This window comes from Rousettus aegyptiacus, unplaced genomic scaffold, assembly GCF_014176215.1.
Source record: "Rousettus aegyptiacus isolate mRouAeg1 unplaced genomic scaffold, mRouAeg1.p scaffold_m13_p_2, whole genome shotgun sequence".
In the NCBI taxonomy this organism is placed as follows: Eukaryota; Metazoa; Chordata; class Mammalia; order Chiroptera; family Pteropodidae; genus Rousettus; species Rousettus aegyptiacus.
In genome coordinates, this window is record NW_023416295.1 from 96,468,773 (window position 1) to 96,492,792 (window position 24,020).

At 55.4% G+C, this 24,020-nt stretch overlaps 1 protein-coding gene across 5 annotated transcripts in view; it reads right to left on the reverse strand.

Moving 5' to 3' along the window:
- TSPAN11 (tetraspanin 11) overlaps positions 1-24,020 on the reverse strand; it is an 88,553-nt gene that overhangs the window by 2,950 nt on the left and 61,583 nt on the right. Inside the window, exons 3-8 of one of the 5 annotated variants that reach the window (XR_004955883.1) lie at positions 14,722-14,796; positions 13,783-13,887; positions 10,825-10,983; positions 10,363-10,449; positions 10,085-10,171; positions 5,508-5,609 (exon numbers count right to left, since the gene is read on the reverse strand). Coding sequence is in view for 3 of the 5 variants with exons in the window: in XM_016130118.2 (XP_015985604.2) it covers positions 10,097-10,171; positions 10,363-10,449; positions 10,825-10,983; positions 13,783-13,887; positions 14,722-14,796 (501 nt within the window). In the remaining 2 variants the exon portion in view is untranslated. Of the gene's footprint in view, positions 1-663; positions 5,610-10,084; positions 10,172-10,362; positions 10,450-10,824; positions 10,984-13,782; positions 13,888-14,721; positions 14,797-24,020 lie in introns of those variants that run through there. The other 4 variants (XM_016130118.2, XR_004955884.1, XM_036237542.1 and 1 more) reach the window with 4 other exon arrangements.

Below are 24,020 nucleotides of genomic sequence, written 5' to 3' on the forward strand. Positions count from 1 at the left end.
TCATTGGGCAAACGGGTGTGCTCAGCTCCTCTGCCTCATAAGATTGAAGTCATTTTTTTTTTTTTTTTTTTTTTTGCATTGAGATGAACAAGTGTCTCACTCTGGTTTGGGGATGAGTACAAATTAGCATTCCAGGTGTGGAGACACTAGCACTCTGGGGTGAGATGGTCGGGGGTGGGAGGGGGTGGGCATCCAAGGAGCAGTAGGAGCTGGAAATGCTTGGCTGGGAGCTGATGGCCGGCCAGAGGGACCCCTTGCTGCATCGGCTATAGCCAGCCAGAGTGATGCCCGCAGCAGGATGTGCAAACCACAGGCTCATTAACAGAGGCTGTCTGGGCAGCGCGGTCAGTGGTGTGGGAAGACCAGCTGACTGAAGGCGGAGAGCTTTAAGAGGAACACAACCCAAGCATGCTTGTTTGATCCTGGCTCTTGCTTGCAGCCCGGAGCTGATGACACTTGGGCAGGGCAGGGCAAACAAAAAACATGGGAGCTGATAGAAGGCAAGCAGGACCCTAATCAGTATGGTGAATGGGCTCCTAACAGGGCTCCTTTCTCTCCCTCTCCCCACACAACCCACTAGTATCAGCTTCGGCATGTGGCGCATCTGATGAACTGATGGCCTGGATTTCCCTGCCGAGGAAGAAAAATGGCAACAGAAGGTGGTCCTAGATACAATTCCTTTATTATCATGCCCCCTAGCATATGAGGCTGGGCTTACACTGAGGCCAGCTAAGGAGGGGGCGTGTTTACAACTGAAGCGATTCCTCTGCATGTGGTAGGTTATGGCAACTTCTCTGTTTCTAGAATACCTTGACGACCCTTCTCCACGGGCCAGTTGGTTCCAGGAGCCCGTCTGCCTTCGCTAATACAGGGCTGCCTGGAAATACCCTCGGCACTTGCACTGGGTGTCGCTGGTGCATAAGCGGGAGGGGAAGGGGCACACTGGAGCCGGGGTGGGGGTGGGGGATGGAGGACAGGGCTGGGCATTGTGCTGAAAGAGATGATGGGGGCAATGAGAATGGAGTGGGGTTCTCCCAAGGCACACAGGAGGTGGTAGAAAAACAGGTCTGGAGTGTGAAAGTGTTCCCTTTCGGGAAGAAGACCCAGGCACTTGGTCTCCCAGCCAAGATCACAGACCCACTCAGAGAGCCCCACTCTGAGCCCCAGTCAGAGGGCAGAAGGCACAGCAGGAGAGGCGCTTCCTGGCCGGCCGTGAACCACCCCTAGAGGCACTGCTTCATCCCACCCTCTCACAGGGAATTGAATGGGACCCAGGCTAGACATCCTGAGGGACTTTTGAGCCCTGAGGGCTGGGGCATACAAAGGAAGGTGGCAAAGTGTCCTCCTTTGTGGTGTGGTCTAAAGCAGTGGTTCTCAAAGTGTGGTTCTAGGGCCAGCAGCATCAGCATCACCTGGGAACTTGCTAGAAATGCAAATCTTGGCGCTGGCCCTTCCAATTTGAAGCTTGGCAGGGTGGGGTGGGGTGGGGGGTGGGGTGCACAGCAGTCTGTGTTAAAAGGCCTTCCAGGTGATCCTGATGCACACTCAGGTTTGAGAACTTCTGGTTTAGACACCTGTGGCTCACTAGCATCCTCGGCGGATGTGAGCGCCACCCAGTGGTGATGCAGAAGATGGGTGAGGGTGTGCATGTGGTGGTTTCTCCTTCGCTAGTCAAACTGCCTTCTCTTTCTCCTCCATTTGTCCCCAGGCCCAAAGTGGCCAGGAAGTAGAGAATGTTTCCAAGGCTGATGGGTGGTTGAATGGATGAAAGTAACTGTTTTAATTACTTCCTCTACCTCAAAACCCTGAAGACGGACCTGGAGGGGCAGGCCAGGACCCAACTGCCTGTAGGGCATGAGGGTCCTGGGGCCACATCGCCCTGGCATGTCACCCCCACCCCTCCTCAGTGCCAGGTCTGTGGCTGTGCACAGGGTGGGTGGTCTGATGAGATTCTAAACCTGAGATAGAACTCACACTGCCTGCCCAGCACCCCAGTGTCGGCAATAAGGGGAGGGAAGGAAGGCAGGGGTTGGTCAACGTTGCCACTCGGGGCACCTCCAACCTACCCAGGGTGGTTCTGGGAATCTGTGAGACCTCATGGAGAGGGAGAGGCATTTCCTGCTCCCTTGACAGCCCTCCATGCCCCCAGGCAGTGGTCTCCACAGGGGCATGGGATTCTACAACCTGTTCGAGGATTCTGATTGCTGAAGGAGGTCTTCTCTCACTTTGGTCTCAGCATTGGCAACTGAGGTGACAGGCCAGGAAATCCCAGCAGCAATGGCCCCTGAGGTCCTGCCTGCTACCTGAACCACTCTGCCAGGAGGGCCCAGCTGTCAGGCGGAAGGAAGCCAGACTTCTCTTCCAACAGCAGATGTGCCAGGTGCCACCAGATGGATGGTTCTGTTCAGACTGGGAGGGGGTGTAAGGCTGCAGCTATTCCACAGTACCCCCTGAGGGACACATTGCTCCCAAACAGTTTATTACAGAGATGGAGGACTGAGGGAGAGGGGGTTCCCCGCCCGGCGTGGGGTGAGTGGCATGACAACAGACGCTGCTGCTGGCCGGCAAGTCTCTTAACTTCTCTGAGCCTTAATTTCCTCATCTGCAGAATGAGGGGAATAAACCCTCTCACTGCAATCACTATAAGATGGTACATTTACATGACTAACATTCTAAGCAAACAGTAGGCCTCGAGTAAACACAGGCCCTGGACACCCACCCCCAAGTGGCTATGACTGAGGGGCTCCTGGAGTTGGGGAGGGGGTAGGGAGGAAGAGCAAACAGTCACGGTTTACACAAGCTTTCGTCCCCTCACCACCCTGTCTCCCTCCAAAACACATCATCCCGGGAGTAGGGAGATGTTCCCTTCTCCCTCATGCCCTGTGAGCTGAGGGAGGGGAGGGCAGCTTAGCGAATTCAGGGTAATAGCGTGGTGACTTTGGCTGTGTGGCATTCTAGCACCCGCCATGACCGGCTTCTTTTCTGGCCCCTGATGTGCTGGGCCTTTTGCCCACAAAGGAGTGATGGCTTTCAACAGGCATGCCCCTCTGTCTCTCCAAGGAACTCATGACTGTGACAGCCTCCACGCAGGGACCTGGGAGGAACTGTCTGGATACAGATCTGCATCCTCACAGGCAGGACTGGCAGGCCCCGCAGGGGATGGAACCCAGCTCTGGACTCCAGCCTGTGGCATGCCCCTAGGGGAACCTGCTGCATGCTGGGCCTCCATTTCCTTTGTGTCTTATCTGCCAGGCTGTTGGCATGAATGAGGCCACAGCTCCAAAAAGCTCTGGGCTGTTGTCTTCGTCTCTGCAGCTTGGACCAGCCACCTTCCTGTAGCAGTCTGAACAGGACGACAGGCAGGGCAGGAGTCAGAGCTCATCCTGCCTTTCGCCACCCAGGCTAAGTCGACACAGGGGGCTGGGGGCGGATGAGCCGGGTTCTCCTGTGCCTCCCCCAGGGACACAGCTGTGTAAGTGACACCAGCCTCTCACCTCTGCCCCCATATCCACAGGCCCTGCTGACCTCAGTAAAGAATGATGGGGTCCCACTAGGGGCAGACACGTTCTTGGCCACAGCACCTCCCTGCTCACTGCTGCCACCTCTCGAGCCCTGGGCAGGAAGGGCACAGCTCTCTTTCTCAGCCCTCACTCTGTGAGACCTGTCGGGCTGACATCTAGCCCTGCAGAGAGCTTGAGAGTCACAGTCATGTTTGATTTATCTGCACAAATCCTGGGAAGTTGGAAGGCAGCAAAGATGATCACACCACTGTTTCTTTTGTCCTTGTAGCCTGGGATTACTGGGGAAAGCAGGTGCTTCACTTAATGAATTCGCATTGGCCACCCCAAGGCCCTCTAGGTGGAGGAGCTAAGCCAGCCAGGGTTAGCCTCTCAGTTCTCCGCCACAGCCCCTGAAGAATCCCCACGGCAGGGAGGCAATCTGCCCTGGGCGGCTTCCCTTTGAGCATGGGGCAATGCCTGTTCTGAAGGCGTGCAGTTTCTGTACAGCTGAGGGCTATGTTGGGGACCGCAGTGACCTGTGTCTGGGAGAGAGAATACCCTTCACCGGGACTGATCCAGGTCAGCCAGAGCTGAACTCAACAGACTGGGGGCCAAAACGAGCGGGGAGGCAAGGGGTGACCTTTCTTGGCCTTGGTCTTAGCATAAAAGGGGCCATCTCCCATGGGTGGGATGTAAGAGGGTCCCCAGGACGGGAAGCACAGGATCCAGGGGGTGTGGAAGCCGATGTGGGGTTCTTCCGTAGAGCTTCCCACTTGTCATAGCCCTTTGAGCGGGAGGGTCCCTATGGCTGTCTTAGGAGTTGGCACCTGTTCTTTGGAATACTGCCAGCATCTACACTCAGTATTTCCTAGGATTTGCTTTCTGTTCTCCCTTAGTATTTGGGAAAGTCCTTCCTGAAAATCCCCCATCTAATTCAGCGATTCGAGAGGGAATGGAGGGAAGGCGCTTATTTACTCTTGGAAGCAGAGTGAGCTCAGCCCCTGGAGGCTGCGTGCTGGTGGCCTCGTGGTCAGGGAGTATGGGCCCAGGAAAGTGAGTTTCGGGACAGCGTGCCCCTCTACTTGGAGCTTCACCTTCTCAGTGGCTCCAACTTTACAGGGTCTGTGATTTGGTCTAATCGGAAAGTTTTACACCCACCCGCATTAAGAGCTGAAGATGGTTTTAAAGCCCTGGTGTTCCTGAGAACCAGGCCACGGACAGGAGAACCCTGGGGGGCAGATCGCTTGAGGCTGGGCCTTGGGGCCATGTCTCCCAAGGGTGCCTCTCCCGGGGAAGGTCTTGAAGTGGCGTAGGTTCCTGGTGCTGCATGTGCTGGGGTGGTCACTGCCCTCCACCTTGCTCCCTGCCCCGGCAGCTCCAGGCCTACCACTGCCCAGCCTCAGCTCCCGGCTGCTTCAACTCAGTTCTCTCCAACTCCATGCCCTGTAGGAAGGACCCGAAAGGTCAGCACACTCCTTTCCTGGTGAGAAGGCATTGGGGTGCTGTGAGCGGATCAAAGGGCTGTGTCTTCTGGGGGCAGAGACAACCCTAACTGCCCCACCCCAGTGCAGTTCCTGGAGGGGAGAGCCAACCACCCAAAGCCCAATGCAGAGGCAAGAGGAGGGCTGCTCAGCACCAGTGGGGGTCACGCTGAATGCAGGTGTCCAAGAGGGGCCAAGGTTTGTAGCCCTTCGCTCCTGGTTTGGGAGCTGGGAGGGAGCAGAGAGCCCAACTCTCACTCTCCTGTGGTCCACAGGCTCCCGATGTCTGGTGAGGGGCTTTGGCTGTTGTCCCCTAGCAGGGTGAGTCCCCTGCCCAGGGATTCGGGCAGTGAGTGCTCGGAAGTGAAAGGCGGGGGCTGAGGGTCCCAGGCCGGGTGGAACCTCAGAAGCCATGGTCTTGGGCACTTGGGTCCAAAGGGGCTGAGTACAGGGGATAGGGACTTTCTGGGAGTTTCCAGGTGAGCTGATGCTGACTCCGCAGTTCTGGCAGATGGGATTTGGGCACCTGTCCTTGCGAGGGTCAGCAGGAGGGGGACACGGTTGGTCATTAGTGGAAATGCAGCTGGAGCCTCCGGTGCAAGCAGCAGGTGAGAACCATTCCGCAGGTCTGCCAGGTGGAGAGAACAGAGGGGAAGAGGGCTCAGGACCCCACTGGGCTGCTTCTCATGCTGAGCGCACACCTGGGGACCTTGATAAAGGGCAGATTCCCACTCAGGAGGTCTGGGTAGGGGCGTGAGATTCTGCAATTTTAACAAGCTCCCGGTGATGCAGGGGGTGGAGTGGGGAACATGCTTTGAGAACTACTATCCAAGAGTAGTCTCTCTCAGACTTTAATGGGCAAATCACCCAGGGACCTAATTATAAGGCAGATTACAACTCTGCAGGCCTAGGTGGGAGCCAACATTCTGCACTGCTAACAAGCTCCTAGTCTAGAGCTTCTCCAGAGATGGCCCGATTGCGGCCTGAGCAGCTCTCTCTAGGAGAGAGTCAGTCTGTCTGCATCCTGCTGCTGTCAGATTCCAGAGCAAAACCAAGAGCCATAGTGGATGCTCTGTCTGATATACAGAAGCTACTGGAGAAACTGAGGCTGTGGGAGGGGAACCCAGAGCTATCACCAGCTCATCCTATAAAGCAGCTTGAAATGTGGCACCAAACCAGGCCTTAGAAGCCTGCCCGATAGCCCCTTGCCCACGTCCTCTAGCTAAACAAGAAGGAGCGAGAGCATCCTGCCCAGAGCAGTGCTGGGAAGTCACTTCTTCCCTGTCTCACTTTCCTGTCTCTAAAATGCAAAGAACCTTTATTCCTTTGCTTTGTTCTTCACTTGGCTCCTTCTTCCTTCCTTTTTTCTCCCTCCCTCCCAACCAAAGATTCATCTAAGACAAGAGGAGGCTGTGTCAGTCAAGGAGGCCCGTGACTGCAATCACGCTCCTGGTAATGATGTCATCAGACCCTGACTCCCTACCCCTTGCAGAGAGGGCCACTGGCAGGGAAACCCCATGATCATCCTGTGGACATGGGCAAAGGTACATTTCCTCAAATATAGGAATATTGCCCTATCTCCCCAAACTTTCTAATAGCTGCTGCTGACAAATGGGAGGAGGACAGGCTATGAGGATGCCTACAGGCTGGTAGGCACCCAGTTTCTCTTTGCAAGGCTAGCTTAAGGAGGTAGCCTAGGATGCGCCCTTCTTCTCCCCCTTCCTCCCTCCTCTCCATCCCCATGTGGGAGGATGGCAGAGCCTGTGAACACAGCTCTTAACTTTCAGACTGGGTGCTAAGAGCAGTGCTAATCCATCTCGGGGACTCAGAGCCATAAGCCGAAAGGCAGCTTAAGAGGTTATCTTTTCTCCCACTGGCTCTAAGCAGGCGGCTGTCACAGCCATTCCACCCGAGTGTCATGCAGCTTGCCCTCTTCTCTGTCCCCTGCCCTCCAACTCCTGTTACGGTTTGATGACTTGTCCTGTGGGCTTATCAGGATCTTTCTGATCCTTGCTGAAGGGGAAGCCAAGAGGGAGCAGGAGGGCCAGCACAGACTTGTGGCTACATCTCCTACGGTGTACATCTCATGCCAGGGGAGGACTGGGGGAGCCGAGCTCACCAGCATGCGCACTTTTGTATGAGTCGTGTGTTCCCAGGATGCCTCCCAGAGCAGGCACAGTGAGGGTGGAGGTGTGCAGGCCAGAATCTCATCGGTGCGTGCACACACACACACACACACGCACACACATGCACACACACGCGCACACACCATCCTGATGCATGCAGCGCAGAGTAAAGGATGTGTTCATCAATGTGAGTGTACATGTACACAAACATGTGCGCGCACACACCATCCGGACACATGCAGTATGGAAGGGTAGAGAACGCTAACTATCAGATCCCCGGCAGCAGTGTCTCCTTCCTGACAGAGGATGTGGAGAAATCAGCACAGACTCGAGCAGCCAGCATCAGGATGAGCAGAGGAAACACACAAGTTGGCTGCGGGAGCAGGACAGGCTATCTGGGCCGAGGCCGACGAGGGACATGGTGCCCCCTTCCGACAGCCTGCCTGGATGGCACACCTGGGGCATTTTTAACAGGGAGGCTGGCATGCTTTCAGCTTCTTTTGAGGCCTTCGAGGCATCGCCTGGCTGTCATCAAGAGCATCAAGGAAGGGCCAGGGAGTTCCAGGAAGCCATTCCAAAATGATCTTCAGTTTCCCTTTGAATGCGTTGCGAATCTCAACCTCACTGTCTCGTGAGTTTTCTGGGCTCTGCAACCTGTTTCTATCCTGCAATGTGGGAATGTCAGGGTAAGAGTGGGAGTGGGCTAACTTCTGTTTGGGGCTGTGTGACCTTGGGTATAGTTAGATCCCTGTCAGAGCCTCAAATCCCTGTCTATTAATAGGAAAACCTCTGACTTCAAGCAAGATTTCCTCTGGTTCCTGGGGACCAGGGAAACATCACGACACCACCTTGGCCTTATGTACCTTGAGTCTTGGGGGGATCTTTGAAGTGCCATGCTGGGCATGTGTGGGGAAGGTGCCTGTGCCTGCTCCAGCCAGAGAATGAGTGTGAGCCTGGGGACAGGCCTGGTGTGAGCCCTTCCTTAAGGCTGGTGGCTGACTCCGACCTGGGCAGCTGTTACAGCACTGGCCAGCAGAGGGAGCTATAACCTGAGGTTTGGCTGCTGTATGGCCGGTCTCAGCGGAATGAAGGGGAGAAACTGGGCCAGGCATTGGGGTCTGTGGTGGTGGCCGGGGAAAAGCTCCTTATGAGGGACGTTAGGAGCAATTCCACAGTGGGCCAAACCACGTCTTTTCATGGTGGGGACGAGAGGGGGGCGGAGCGTGGGTCTGCAGGCACCTCCGGACAGCGCCCCGACACCCCGGTCCCCCGTGGGCCTGCAGGCACTGTCGGACAGTGCCTGACACCCCGGACCCCGCCGTGAGGCCGGCAGGTGTGCTTGTTCCGCCCTGGCCTTGGCTCAGGGTGCTCGTAATCTCACTCACTGCCTTTGTCTGCAGCTTCTACAGGTTCTCCAGGCCAGAGAGGTCAGGAAGAAATGGATAGCGGGTCTATGTAGAGCAGGTTCCCCCAACCCAGATAGGTTTCCAGAAACCTCAGCTGAGCTGAGCTGTGTACCAGAGCAGCCCCTTCACCAGACCCCACTGGCAATTCCTCTGGGGTTCAGAAGGTGGGGCAGAAGGCCTGCCCCGGGAAGTGCAAGAGGGGCCATGCTAATGCCACCTGGGGCTCCCCGAGCCTGCTCATGAGTGGGAGTGAACTGAAGGTAAAGCTGGTGTGGCCTGGAAACGACTAGGGCCTTTTGGATATAATACGCTTGGCGGAAATGATAAAAATAATGATGAGGACCATTTACTGAACACCTGCTCTCTGCTCGGCAATGGGCCATGTAATTTACATGTATATTGCTAATCCTCACTAGTCACCAAACGAGGTAAAATTAGCTCCATTTTACAAATGAGGAACTATGTCTCCGAGATAAAATAACAAGCCCTAGATTGTCTGGTCTACCTCCAGAGGGCAAGGCCCAGTGGGCGAGGCTGCAGCTGGATCCCCTGGCACTGACGTGGGCCAGCAGCACGGTGACCTGGAAGGAACCACACAGCGAGGCTCCCCAGGTCAGCCACCACCACCACTCCGGCTTCTCTTTCCATGGAACTCCGTGTTGGGGAGGGAGTTTGGGAAAGCAAAGGACCCAGGGCCAGGAGACCTGGGCGCCAGTTCAGGATGAGACCCTTGGTAAGTCACCTCTCTGGGCCTCAACATTCTGATCTGTAAAGTGGGAGGACACTGTTATTCACCTGGCCCGGGTTCCAGGTAGTTGGGATCCAACGAGAGAAAGTATGTGAAGCCACTCTGAAGTCTGCAGAGTTTCCACTTATGGAGGCCTTCACACAGGCCAGGCGCTGCCGGTATGTCACAGACATTACCTTGTTCTTATCTAGCCCTTGCAAGGTTGGGGACATGATCCACATTTTGCAGATGAAGTTGAGGGGCAGAGAAGTAATTGCTCAAAGTCACATAGGAGCAAAAGCAAGGTTGGACCCAGGTCCTCTGATGCTACAGCCATTGCTCTTACCCCTTCTCTAGACAGTGCTTATAGTCCCTGGAGCAGGAGGGAGGCACAAGACTGAGCTCCTGCTAGAACCTGCTGGGCCATAGCAGAAATGCCAGGTGAGGTGGGCATGCAGGGCACTCGCTCGCTGTATCTGTCCCTGGTGATGCCCTCCCGACTCTTCTCTTCTTGACCCTTGACTAGAGTGACCCATGAGAGTAATACTGACTTCTTGGGTGGTGACTAGGAGAGTGGTGAACCAGAGCAAAGGGCATGGCTCATGCTCAGAGCAGAGAGCTGGGTGTACATGGGGAGCACATACCCACAGGCATGCACACATGCACACAGAGGAATGAGTGCATGTCATGCACACGCATACGCTCATGCTCGAGCATACCAAAACACATATATATGCACACGCCTCCCACCAGGATACATGCGGACACACCCATGGCCCCACGCATACCACAGCAGGCTGCACACACACTTGCATGTGCACACACAGAGGGTGCATGCACATACCTGAGCCCACACTCATACTCCTCCCAGGTCTCTGTTTCTTACAAGTTCAAGTTGGTCCCCAGGCCCCAGGCATTTTCCTTCATGTTTCTAGGGAAGAGAGTGACCATGTGACTCACCCTTAGCTGCAAAGGGAACAGGGGAGAAGAGGAAAGGAGGAGAGGGCAGGGCAAGGTGCAGATGTGCAAGGTGTCACTGATTCAAAATCTCGGCCAATGGGAGAGGAACTCAGAGCTCTTCTAGACAGATAGACCCTTCTCCTAATCCCCTACTCAACTCACCTGCAGGCAGGCCACCCCGATGCCCACCGCCCCCATGAGCAGCAGGTGGTTGGCCAGGAACTGCTCCAGCTTGGTGATGCAGCCTCCCTGTAAGGCAACAGCAGGTCACATGCACCCTGACCCAGATGCGGGGGAGGGTGGGGAGAGAAGGGCTGGCTGTGGTGCTGCATCCAACGGGCTGAGGGAAGGCCAGAGACTTAAAGGGCCTGTTATAGCCTTTCAATTGCCCACAGGCTTCTTGGGTGACCTGGGGGCACGCCATGATGTCTCAGAATCTCCCGGTAGCAGCTGCTTGTCCCCAGGGTTTTGGGGGGACCTATGAAGTTCCTGCACTGTTGTCTCCTGGCCAATGAATAAGTGGACTCCACTTCCCCCCACCTGTCTGCCTGAGCCTGCCTTTTGGGGTCCCCTGGACGGCCGGCTGAGCCCTCTGTATGCCCCAGCTGGAGCCAGGGTGCTCACCTCCACTTTGTAGATGTTGGAGGGGTGGGCCCTTAGGCCACAGCGTGGCACCACCGTTTTGCAGCAGCTGTCGGGCACTCGGCGGCCCTCGGCCTCCCGAGACAGGATGTAGGCGCTGTGCTGCCAGTCTGCGGAACTGTTGCTTCCACAGCACTTGAACTGAAGAGAGAGTCGGAGACTGGGGGTGAGGAGCGTGCACAGGGCTCCTCCGTCCCCTTGGTCACAGGGCGCGGGATGCATTATTCAAACAGACAGCCAACCTCTTGTTCTCCTTCGGATTCCTCTCTGGTCTCTTTGGGGCCTTCATTTCAAGGCAGAATTTGCCTGCAGGTCACCCGTTTGCCACCTTAAACCACCACCCAAGAACTTTAAGGAGATGATGTTGGCGCCCTGGGGGCAGAGAGGGTCTGTGAGGAAATGCGAGGATGACAGATGCGGGTGGATCCCTGAGGTGTGGGACTCACTGAGTGGCAACGCCAAAACCACAAGGGGTGGTTTGCTGGTCATCTAGGGAAGCAAGATCCAGGACAGGGAGCCAGCCTTGCCAGAGGTTCCCAGGCCCCCGCTCAGGCCTTGAAGCTTCAGAGCCCCCAGACCTGCAGGGACAAGGAAGGGCAGCGAAGCGCCAGCCCAGGTCTAAGGTGATTCAAAATCAGGAAATTGGTTATTTCTTGTCCTTCTAAGCTGGGGGACTGAGACTCAGAGTCCCTACATAGGCCACAGAACATGGTTGTTTTGAGGCCATCTCTGGTGTGCGGGGCGCAGGTGGGGTGGGAGGTACAGTTAGTCCAGTTAATAAGTGTTTGTTAGGCACCTACTATGTGACACGAATGAAGCTAGGCGCTGGGCTGAACACGAGGCACATGGCTCCTGCCCTTCTGAAGCCTGTCGTTTCCTATTGTCTAGCAGGAGAGACAATGGGCACAGAGAAGGAAGGGGCTAATGGCTCCACGCACGGGCAAGAAAGAGGAGGCACCCTGGGGAGTCAGGCGGAACAGGACAGCACACAGAGCCGGACGCGGCAGGGGATGTGCTAGGAGTAGTGTGGGATTGTGTGTCTGTGCATCTGTGTGTGTGTCACCTGGGCAGGTATTTTAATCAGGTTGTTGTGAGGAGTGGAAGAGGCTGCTCACGGAATGCACTTAGAGAGAGTCTTGCCCAGGTTCGGCAGTCAGTAAGAGACGCCTTCTATCTACTGTTACCATAATTGAGTGGATTCTGGCACATGGGTGTCATTCACATATGTGAGGTGAGGCCGGGACCCGGATGCAGGCCCTGGCTTGAAGCCACTGCCTTCTTGGGGCTCAGTTTCCTCATACCTAAGATCCAGGCCTGGGCCCATGGTCCTTCCATGTTTTTTGGGTTCTAACTGCTCTTGGCAAGTGAGAGGGCCCATGTCCACGTACTGTGGTGCCCACAGAGGCCTCAAGCAGTGCACAGTGCTCACTTTCAGCTGTGCCCTTCCTCATCTGCTCCCCATTCCCGGCCTGCCCCTGCCATCCTCTGCACGTGGGCAACCCAGGCCCTCCTTGGCCCCTTTAGTTGGCCTCCCCAATCCCTGTTCTCTACTCTGAGGTCCCCTCAAGCCTAGTACTGAGGGCAGGGATTTGGGCAGTTACTCAGATGCGAGGCCCAAAATGTGTGGACTGAGCTTTGGCAGGGCCAACCAGCTGGGTGTGTGGGAGCTAAGCAAATGGGTGTGGGTGCAGCTATGTGTGCACGGGTGACCTTGGCCACTATTTCTGAGGACAAGAGATCCCTTATGTGAAGCTGACCGGGAGCTGAGCCAGTCTCCAGGAGATGGGACAGGTGCCTCCCCAGCTGAACTAAGGTGTCCCTAGAGTTCACCCTCTACTCACTCTCCTTGCCTGGTGTTTCCGCAAAAAGACCAAGGCTTCGGGCCAGGTCTGTAGACACAGGATGGAGCAGAGACCACAAGGTAGGGGTGGGGTGGGGTGGCAGGAAGAAGGGGTACCAGAGTGGGCAGGTGGTACTGCCTCAAATTTGCAGACACAGAACCACCAGGATCCTGGGGTCGAGCTGTCCAACAGAACTTTAGTGACAGAAATGCCGTCTTTCATGCTGTCCAACCGGGTGGCCACTGGCCGCATGTGGCTATGGGGAACTTGAAATGAGGCTAGTGTGATTGAGGAACTGAATTTTATATTAAATTTAAATAGCTACATGTGGCTGGTGGCTACCGTTTGAGACTGCCCAGGTCTGAGGTCCATTTGCCCCTTCCCTCCCTCTGGCAGGACCGAGGGCTGCGCTGGAGGGGTCTGCTCAGTCTCTTCTGGAAAGGAGAGACCACCTTGTTGTCCCTGTGTTCTGCCAGACGGTGCACAACTGAGAAGTTCTTGCAGTGGCTTAATTCAGTCCTCCACCCCACCCAGCCCATGAGTGGTGGGCAAGCAAATGAAGCTTCATCTGCATTTGCAGCCGCTCCCCAACGGCTGCCTCGGCTCCACCTCAGATCATCCAGCGCTAGAATCTCATAAGAGCACCGGTCCCTGGTGCCAGAAAAGTTGGGGACCACTGGGCCTTAACTGAAATACCGCTGCCCATTACTTCACTCAGGGCTGCAGCTGTTAGCCTGCCCTACTGTCCGCCGACAATGGAAGGAGCCAGGAGATGGAGCCCTCCTGGGAGAGCCAGCTTCCTGTCCACATGGCACCCAGAGGGGAAGACAGCAGGGTGAGGTATGGAGAAAACAGTTTGGAGAGCCATGGTGAAGGCCAGGACAGAGGAGGAGGAAGGAAAGAACAGGATTCAGTACGCACTTTTCATGGTGGGTGGGGCTTCTCTACATGCACACATATCTAATGCTCACGCACCCTATGAGCAACTGAAGTTGAAAGAAGGGAAGTAACTTGCCCACAGCTACATAGACAAGAAGGGACAGAGTCAGGATTTCAACGCATGTCTGCATGGCCTTCAAGCCCACGGAGAGGGGCTTACATCCTGCTGTAGCCGGTCCACTGAGGTGGTGATCTCCGAGGCTCCAGGCTGCCCGTAGTTCTCAGACAAAGTCTGGGTCAAGTGCTGCTTCAGTTCATCGCTCAGCTGGAAGGGGAAGAGGGAAGGTGGCATCTGCAGAGGCCCCCGAGCCCCCTGGTCCCCGGGCCTGCTCCTGAACCATGCCAGCTAACTCTAGAACACCATGTAATTTGAACAGTGTGACGTGGTAGTTTCCCAAATGGTTGGAGACCGCACTCATGGAAGACAGAGTTCATGGAGATGGTGTTGCAAAAGCTGGGGCCTTGACTCAGGGGCAGTGGGCAGAGCTGAGAGATAGGGGAGGAGGCAGCTCCTAGGCAGAGGGGTGCTTTTAAATATCTGTTGATTCACATTTTGATTATGAGATGATATTCAAAATTTTTACAAGCATCATCCTGTGGGTACCTATTGGTCCTATGAATGCTGGCTTGAAACAACCAGCCTACCCTACTCAGCCGAATATCAGCCTGGTCATGACATTGAACGCCTGATTCACAGGGCACTTGGTGGGAGGGTCACTTGGTGGGAGGGGACCTGAATGGCACCTTCATCCTTGTCCAGTGCAGGCAGGCAAGGCCTGATGCTGTCTTCATAGCCTGGCATGTAGCCCTGGTCTAAGCCTTTCTCCTTGGATGTCTGACAGCCAGATTCATGCTCTACCTCTCTTTGGAAGGGGAGAGGGCCACCCTTCCTGGCTCCCAACAGAAGAAGGAGTTAATTACTGGAACCGGGACAAGAAGCAGGTCCCAGACATGCCGAGGAACATCAGGTCCTGGAAGACAGGGCCACCCTGCCCTATGTGTTGCTGCCTCAGTTTCCCCATCACTCTGTGCCCCTCCCCCATGCCACTGCCTCCTAGGGGAACTGATGGGGAACACGGAAGGAAGAACTTCCACTCACCCTCTGGTAGTACACGTGGGCCAGGACCCCTGCCACCAGCTCAACGAGGAAGATCACCAGCAACAGGCAGAAATACTAGGATAAAGGACAGAAGACAGTCACCACCAGAGTGGGAAGGAGGTGGGGAGGGAGGTGGCACTTCAGGACCTCTATGACAAATGTTTTCCTAAAGCAGTAAGAGGGGTAGTGCTACCTGGGACCCCCGCCATCCATACCATCTTTCTCTTCTTCCCAGTAGTTCTGAGCGTACCCGCCTCTGCTGCTTGCTGGCACGGAGCTCCCCACTCACCCCTCCACTCACTGGTCTGCTGTCAGCTTATTAATCCATCCATCTGTCTGGCCGTCCATACACCCATCCATCCAATATTTATTAAATACTTACTATACGCCAAGTATCATAAGATGGTTATTGCCCTTAAAGTTATTGGTGGTAGGGGGACAGATAATAAGTAAATGATTTTAATAATGTGTTATAAATGCTACTATAGGCCCCTGGTGGGGCAGGGGAGGGCATTCGGAGAAGGCTTCCTGAGCGGTGTCTTTAAGGATGAGTAGGCGTTTGCCAGGTAAGGAGAGAGCACATGCGAAGCCTGGAGAGGGTGTGATGAGAATGGGTGTTTAAGCTTCAGGAGTGGAGAACAGATGTGGCTAGAGTGTAGGGGCTGGGTGGGCAGAGCGGCCAAAGCTCCGGGAAAGCACAGGCAGAGACCTGGGAAGGGCATCGTCGGGAGTTCTAAATTCCCCTCACCACTGACTGGCCTGCTCCATGCTCGGGGCTGCCCAGCATGCTTCCCCTGCAGCTGTCCGGTTTTCTGGCCGTGCTCTCGGCTGTGGCAGGCTCGCATCCCACCCCCACTCCCACCTGGTTTTACAATGAGGAAGGCTCGGGACACTGCTGGATCCCGGTGCGTTCTTGCAGGAGCCAATAGGACAGAAATGCACGTCAGGCCTGCGTGGCTGGGAAGGGACGGGTGAGGGAGTCGAAGCAGGCCACAGGCAGGGGAGAGGGGAAAGAAGGGAGGAGGAGGGCAGAGGAAGAAGAGGTGAGCACCGTTGCTTGACACTGGCCCCCTCTGGGAAAGCACAACCCCCACCCCTGAGCACTGGTTGGTGACACCTCATCCTCCCTTCAGACACTGCCCATCCACCTGGCCACACGAGGCAGCAGCCTATGGTCACTCAGTCACTAGAAGGCCCATTCTGTGGGTGAGCTCTGAAATGCCAGGGCTCATCAAGTAGGGCGAGAATATGGGCAGGAGGGCATGTGAGCGGGAAGGAGGTGGCTGGCAGGGCCCTGTCCCTGAGGGTTGATGGGGTAGGGACAGCAGGAGGGCGGGGGCAGTCTGGCCAGTTCAGAGGCGATGCCAGCCCACAGACCTTGCCCGACTGGCTCCCAGAGCCCAGTGTGGGGCTTGGCAAGGACAGGGCTTAAGCGATATAGGTGAGAGGACATTTCATGGAGAAAGAATTTTGACCCAAGAGCAAGGCCTCCTTTCAAATTGCATGAATTGTTCATCTCCCCCTTAGCCATTTTATCCAGCCCATCATCTTCCGGCACCGGAGCTGGCCACTGTCAAGGAAGCAGAGCAGCTGGCCAGTCTCTGAATGACAGTGGCAGACCTGCCCTCATCACTCGTGGGCCCTGAGGCAAGAGTACAAATGGAGGTCCCTGGCCCCCCTCCTTTTCTACACCGGCTCTATGCTGCACCAGGAAAGGCCTCTGGCCTCCATGCTGAAGCTCTGTGCATCCCTCTCCCAGGACCATGCCCCGCCCACCATCCCTTGGCAAGGAGGTGGCAGAGGCTGGTGTGGTAGAGTGGTGGTGGGGGGCACGCCAGCCTCGGGAACACTGTGCTGGCTCTGGAAGGAGGCTCATGCTGTCCACACAGGGCATTCCAAGCTCCTGAGCGCCCAGGAAGAGGTCTAGAAGTGGGGAAGAGAGAGGCAGTTTCCACCAGGACACACTTTCTGGACCGCATGGACTTTTCCCACCACGGGGATGGGTATAAGTGAAGGGGGGCTGCATAGAGCCCCTGCCATGGCCATGTACCTGGGTCCTCCCAGGCAAGAGGCTGACAGAGGGTCGGTGGCTGGGCCCGTTCTTCCTGGGGAGCCTCTGTATCTAATACAGGGCCTGAGAACCTAAAGAATTGTCGTGGAACATCAGCTGACTTGGGTTTAAGACTAGGTTTGGCCACTTGCTGGCTCTGGATGGGTGACCACTGGCACTTTGCTGTGAATTAGAAAAATTTGCTCCAATGAGAAAAATATGGCTCAAAGCTGAATTTCAGCATTCCCTGGTTCCTTGTGCAAGATGCAACCTTCAGGGCCATACACAATGGCCCTGCCTGTGGGATGAGACAGTAGATGGCCATATCCTGCCCTGCTCACTTCTAGGGGACCAAGGGGAGGGAAATTATGCTTCGCAGCCATCTGACCTGCTTCCTGCTCCCAGAGCTCATGGGCGAGAACATGAGGTGAGCTGAACTTGTCAACAAGTGGCAGGCACACTTGCCCAGTGGCAGGCACAGCCCTCCTGGGAACTGCGTGGACCACTGGACAGTGTGTGGCCGCATGACACTCATCAGGAGGGCGTCCCTTCCTAACACGCACACTGCAGGGTCTTGGGAACGTGTCTGACCCTCAGCTCCTCTCAGACATTGCTGCCCTTCCTGTCGGCTCCAAATTGATCCCCACCGCCTCAGTACTCTGAGGCCTGCTGTCATCCTGCCACAGGACCCTCTGTGTGCGGCTGCCAGTCACTCCCCAGGCTTCCTGGGTACACCCTGCGTGCCCTCTGTGGTGTGGGGGGAAGGGATGATGCGGTGCCGTAACCGAATGGGAGAATGAAGGCCACCGCCAGGTAGGAGGGCAGCATCTTCCCACCTTCCGTCTGTGGGGCGCGGGAGAGGCTTCTCTCTCTATCACTGCTGTCAGGTGCAAGTCACGCATGGATGGTGGCTGTGAGACGTGACGGTGTCATGCTGCTCTCTGGGAAGTCCTTGCCATAGTTGCTATTGAAGCCTGGCTGGGGAGGCGGGATGATGGGAAGGAAGAGCAACTGAACCACATCCGTGATTTAATGGCAGGTTAAATTAGTACATGCCAGCCCCTCAGAAAGGTTCCCAGGTATCAAACAAGCTCTCCCATCTGAATGAGAAGGCAGGATGGGGGAGAGCGCCCCTCCCGCCAGGAGCTCCAGCTGTAAAGATGCTGCAGGGTGGAAGCCAGGGCCAGGCTGAGGCTTCCTGTGGAGGGGGACAGAGGTTGGGGTGCCAGGGAGTGGACCCGCTGAGCTCTCGAGGGGCACGGGAGCTGGCTCCAGGCAGAGGCTTCAGCGGAGGGAGGGCTGCAGGTGTGTGACTCACTTGGGCGGGGGAGGCCCTGAATCACAGCTCCTTTGTGACAGTCGCTGAGAGGCAGGTCGTGCGTACTGGTATTCTGTACTGAGGATCCTGGCAGCCCTGCCTCTGAGCTGGCCGACTGGAGCCTGCACGACAGGGCCAGGCTGGTGGGGTTTTTGCCATGTGAGGCCATGAGCTCTAACACAGGCCTCACCTCTGCCGCTCCACCTTCCAGTTTTCCACGCCTTCCCTGACTCCCGCAGTCCAGCCAAATCATCTCCGGAGTCCTAGGGCACCAGCTGGCCATGAAGATCTGTGAAGTGTTCCTTCCGTTCCTGCACACGTTCCTTACAGAGACGCCAAGCCTTGCAGCCTCCGTGCCTTCGCCCTTGTTGTCTGCTACCTAGACTTCTAGTGCCTCAATATCCGGCTGAGCCGTGGCCTGCACGTGGCGTCTCAGGCTGGCTGTGGCTGCCCTGCCCACCCCCCACCATCCTCAGCCCCAATGCCTCCAGTGCTTCATGTGCCTCCATGTCCCCACACAAGGACTCCCTGTTCTTCTCCTCTCCTTGACTAGATTCAAATCTGTCTCTGTGTCCTTCACTCCCTGCCACGCTGTTCCTCACATGACAGTTCCCGGCAGGCCTTGGCTGGGTGAGTGACATAACTTTAGCCACTGCTCTGTAGAGGCTGCTATGACTTCAAGTGTTATCCTTTGGCCTCCCCAGAATGACCGTGAGCTTCTGGGGAACAGAGGCCATATCTTAGTTTCTCCTGGCTGCTGCATACTCAGGGACACCCCTGCTCTAAGACGTACGAACGCATACCCTACAGAGCATGCCTGTGGCAACGCAGACTGGTCAGAGCATGCCTGCCCACGCTTAGGGGCAGGAGCCTAATCTTTTTTTCATCTGTGGGTACCATAGAATTGTTCTTTTAGTTTAACTTATACCAGTGGTTCTCAGCTTGGTGTGATTTTGCCATGTCTAGAGACATTTTTTTGTTGTTGTTGTCACAATTGGGAGGAGTGTTAGGCACGTAGTGGGTACAGAGGCCAGGGATGCTGCTACACATCCTACAGTGCGTGGAATTATCAGGGCCCAAGGCTGATGCTGGGACCTCATTTGCGTATGTGTCCCTGAGCACTGTGAGAGGCACAACAAAGATTTGAGGAGGGTTATCTAGTTCCTGAGAAGCTTGAACTGAACACGCAAGCACGTGTCCAGGGGTTTTACTCTGGACCTGCCTGGTAGGGCACCTTCGCGCAGGAAGTTGTACACCCTGACTCAGGGAAGGATCAATGAAGCAGAGGGAATGCTACCAGTCCAGTTACGCCCGAGGGGCTCTGGGTGCTTCCTTGGGAACAATGTGTTTTCTGATGGACCTATAGGGTCCCTCCAGCTGTCCCTAATAAACTCAACGGTGAGGGCTGAGCTGCCATAGGGTTGTATCGTGGTTGACTAGGAAGTATAAAGAAGGTTCTGGAGCTAGCTTTTGCCTTCTTTAATTTTGGTTTGGTGTTGATTTTGAATTATTAAATGAAAGTCAGTAATAAGTTCTCAGATACCCTGCATGTAATTTCAAGGAGTCATATTTCGGTGTCAGTATTAACTGGGCCCCACACCATCCTGCTTCTCCCGCTAACCAGGCCAGGGAAGGGCCCATGCTCCACCACGAGAACTCACTGTTCTCTTGAGAGGCCGCCAGAATCTGTCTCCCTGGCCTATGGTTTAGGAGGTGACAATCCAGCTCAGGTGCACTGGCCTGAGAAGCAGAGGAAATGCAGTTTTTCTACAGTGGGAGCAGTGAAAAGGCATCCTTTCCACACACAACAACAACAACAACAACAATAATAAAATCCTTCCTCAGCAGAGTCAGTGCATAATTCACCAGAGTGGCCCCCAGGCACACACACTGCGACAGTAACGCCAATGTGGGCCAGCTCTCCCAAGGTGCCAGCCCCTCCGCGAGTCCCTCCCTTGACAGCTCCCAACCACCCTCGGAGATGAGCACAGCATCACTCATCACAGTGCCATGTGAGCACAGCGCCAGCCTCGCTGTATCCATGAGCACACGTGCAAGTGCATGGAAAAAGCTTGTCCGAAGTCACTTGGCAAGAACATGGTGAGTCCGGAACCGAACCCAGTGGTTCTGGGTGTGGAACCTTGTGCAGTTACCTGCTGTGTGTTGCTGTCCTCCTAAGAGCTGGGTGAGGAGGAGCTTGCTGAGCTTGTTAGGGTAGATTCAGCAGGGTTGGGAGGATATAGGGTATTAGGAGAGGACTAAGAGGGTGGTGATGGAAAAACAAATGGGAAATCCAGGAGCCCTTGGCTAACCCCAGCGCATGAGAATCTCTCATGGGCCTCCACTTGGTCCCCGTTCTTCAGTGCTAGCAGAGCAGGCCAGGCGTGCTCCAGCGGGCCTCTCCTGGCCAGGCTGCCCTCCTCAACCAGGGGCCCTGCCGGCAGTGGTGCAGCCATGGCTTCTGCCTGCTCTGCACTTCTTCCCGCCTCTGCTCCCTACTGGGGTCCCAGCTGTGGGCTCTAATGTCCATGTCTTCCCCCTCTGCCCTTTGCTTTCCTCAGCCCGGCCTGGCTTATCTCAGAGTCTAGTAACTATCTGCATAAGCTGGCAACACTCCCTGTGTGTGTGTACAGTGCCCTGAACCCAAGGCAGGCCTTGGCTTCCATGCCTCTGCCCTCCCCACGCTGCCTGCCTGGGGTTCGCTGCTCTGATCATGACTGCATCCCCCAGCTGTGAGCCATTAAGCCTCAGCTCCGGCAAGGCACGCAAAGCCCTCTCTGAGCGAGAGGTTTCTGACTGTCATCTCACTGCTGACACCCTTCTGAACGCCGATCTGACTGCTGGGTCTCACGCTGGTTCTGCTCCAGTACTATGTCTAACCTCGTTTGCCCTTCTGCTCCGACCTGTACTTTGTCCTGTCTTCATGGGGCCTGTGCATGGGTGGGAACCAAACCCACCCCACCCCAACTCCTCATGACCTCCAGCCCCACTCGAGATTTTGTGCCTCACCTGCCCCTGCGCGCAGGCCTGTCCCACGTCCTCCCAGAAGTGACCACCTGCATCTTGGTCTGACAGAAACTTTCTAAAGAAAGTTCTTGTAACTTCTGTGCCCAGGCCCTCCGTGAAAATGATGCCATTTCAAAATATGCCAAACCAGATACAAAACATAGAAGGAACCAGTTCGGTAAGCACAGAATGGGCCCCAAACAGTGATCTTCCCCCCTGTACCATCTACTAAAGTTTCTTTCTTTAATTCTTTAATGGAACAGTTTGAACTAGAAGCAAAGTTGGATATTTTCTAAAACTATAGATCCAAAACGAAGCTGGAACAGCACAGTACTTTCTGAATCAAACCAGTACTTTCCTTAATGAGGTGCTCTGCGGGAAATCTGCAGAAACGTTTTTTCATCATGACATTATGGTGATTAATTAGAAATCGAGTCTTCAGATGAACTTACACTGCTCGGGGCAAGCTGAGTCCCAGGTGTGGTTTCTGGGGCAGAGTCACTAGTGCTCTGAGATGGGGCAGCTCAACACCAGTTCATACCATCCTTGAGGTACGTTTCAAGAACTTTATACAATTGGACTCGGAATTTCTCCATTGGACTGATTCTACCACAAAGAAGGGAGCTGTGCTGGAACTTTCCTCCTTTCTCCTCCACCCTTCTGCTCTATTAGAGACGAAAACCAAGCCACAGTCAGAAAATCGAGGCTGGGTGTCCAAGCAGACGGGGTTGGGAGCAGAGGCACTACCAAAGTCTCAGGGCAGCGTGGCCACAGTAAGAGAGGAGAATCAAGATGCTGCCAAGGCCAAGTCTCAGGGAGAAGAGCCCAGCCGGTGGCCCCCTGCTTGGCTGTGTGTGAGAGGACTACAGCGGTGGGCGGAGAGCGCCAGGGAGCTCAGAACGACCAAGGCCAAACAGCTGTTTAAGTGGCAGTGACCTCAGGGTGCATTATTCTCTGGCAATTAACCACTGGCTGGAGGCAGTCAGAGCTCAGAGGTGCAGCTGCCTGGACTGTTTGTGCAGAAAAGAAAGGATGTGGATTTGGGAGCCTTAAACCATTCCTGCAAGAAGATGTCACTGTTGGAAGGATGCAGGTGACCTCTACCCCTCCTGGGCCCAGCTCAGGGCTCACAGCCGGGGCCATGTGGCCACAGCCATGCTGAATGCTAGGACTCAGCCATTTCACCTGGGGCTGCCCTAAGAAGGACTCTAGGATGTGCTCTGGCTGATGGCTGATGGCTGATGGCCGGTGCTAATATCCAGTTCCGGCCCAAGGGGCTGGAAACAGAGAAGAGGACCAGGGCTGGGGTGAGGAAAGCTGGTCAACCAAGCGAAGGGAAGTTGGAAGAGGGCAGGGGAGGAGCAAACTGGGCTGAGGGGTGGCAGGAGATATTCAAGAGACATATCAAGAGAACATAACGGAGGCCATCCAAAGTCCAAACCAAAGGGTTAGGAGTCCACGGATTACACTGTGGGGGCCGTAGGAGGAGAATAGAGTTTCAGAACCATAAGCCAAAAAGACAGATGCCCACTGGATTGCAAGCTGGGAGTGCTATGAGTCCGGTATGGATAGCTGGGAGAGCAGGCTCCAGAGTGGACAACAGGGCCTGGCCAGCTGGCTGAGGGATGACCACCAGACTCCCCTGGGGGACAGAGCCCAGGAAATTCAGAGGACCCAGCTGCCCAGTAGTTCGAGTGTGGGGGAAATGACCGAGTGCTGCCTCCTACTGGCCCCCTGGAAGGGCCCCCACGTTCCTGCAGGCTGTCTTCCCACAGGCCCTGGAGAGAAGTGGTGTGGCCTGCAGGCACCTGTGCACACGCCAGGAACAGAAGGGACTGTGCATGCGCTGGGGTAGGGCAAAGGCTGGCGGTGGGATGGGGCTGGTGACAGTACTTCTAGGGCAGGGTTGACTACAGGGGGAGAGGGAAGGCCTGTGGTCAACCCTGTAACCTCCCGCCATGCCTGGAGGTTAGGAAAAGCCCTGTGGCTCAGAGAGGTCAGAGCTCCCACCAAACCCAAGCAGGAACTGGACCCCCAACACGGTCCTTTGTCTTTTCATACGGGTTTCTTGTCTTCCTCTCCAGCCTCCAGACCAAGAACCAGCTCTTAGTGCCTGTGGTGTCTCCTCCCCTTCTCACCCTGTCTTGTGCCCAGCAGAGCAGAAAATTCTGGGGATGTGCCGGAAATGCTTGTTGAGGTCAATGAATTGGGCAGCCTCGTCAGTGTAACATGGAGCATGAGTTGCAGAAAATTGGAGGAGGTGGTGGAAATTAACTGGCTGTAAAATCTGCATGTAGAAAATGTGCTGCTACAGGTAGGCGGTGATCAGGTATATACCCTGCAGCTTAGAAAGGTCGATCTTGAACCCAGAATGGTGCTGGTCTGAGAAAAGGGCTTTGGTTAAAAGCTGGGAATCTGGGCCCAGCTTGCTTCTGCAAAGATGCTGTGTGACCGTGAGTGAATCACTCACCCTCTCTGGATCTTCTGCATAAAATGTAAGGCTAAGATAAGAAGAATGTCTCGGCGCTGCTGCTCATTGGCCTGCACGGTATCAGGACCGAGTCTCTTCTCTCCTTGCCTCCTGCTTCCCTGTAGGAATGTCTAGAGGAACATTCAGGCTTCTCCCCATTTCCTTACTCACTGCTCCTCCTATCTTTTTGGTGGGAGGGCTTCCTTCCTTCCTTCCTTCCTTCCTTCCTTCCTTCCTTCCTTCCTTCCTTCCTTCCTTTCTTCCTTCCCTCCCTCCCTCCATCCCTCCCTCCCTCCTTCTTTCCTTCCTTCCTTCTCTTGGCACTGCCTGCCCTCAGGATGCCATATTCTCTGCTCTCTACTAAAGAGTTTAGTGAAGCAGTTCTTAATGACATACACAAGCTTTTCCTTACCAGAGCTGAAGAGCTGCTAAGGCTTCTGGCTGCGAAGGTAAAG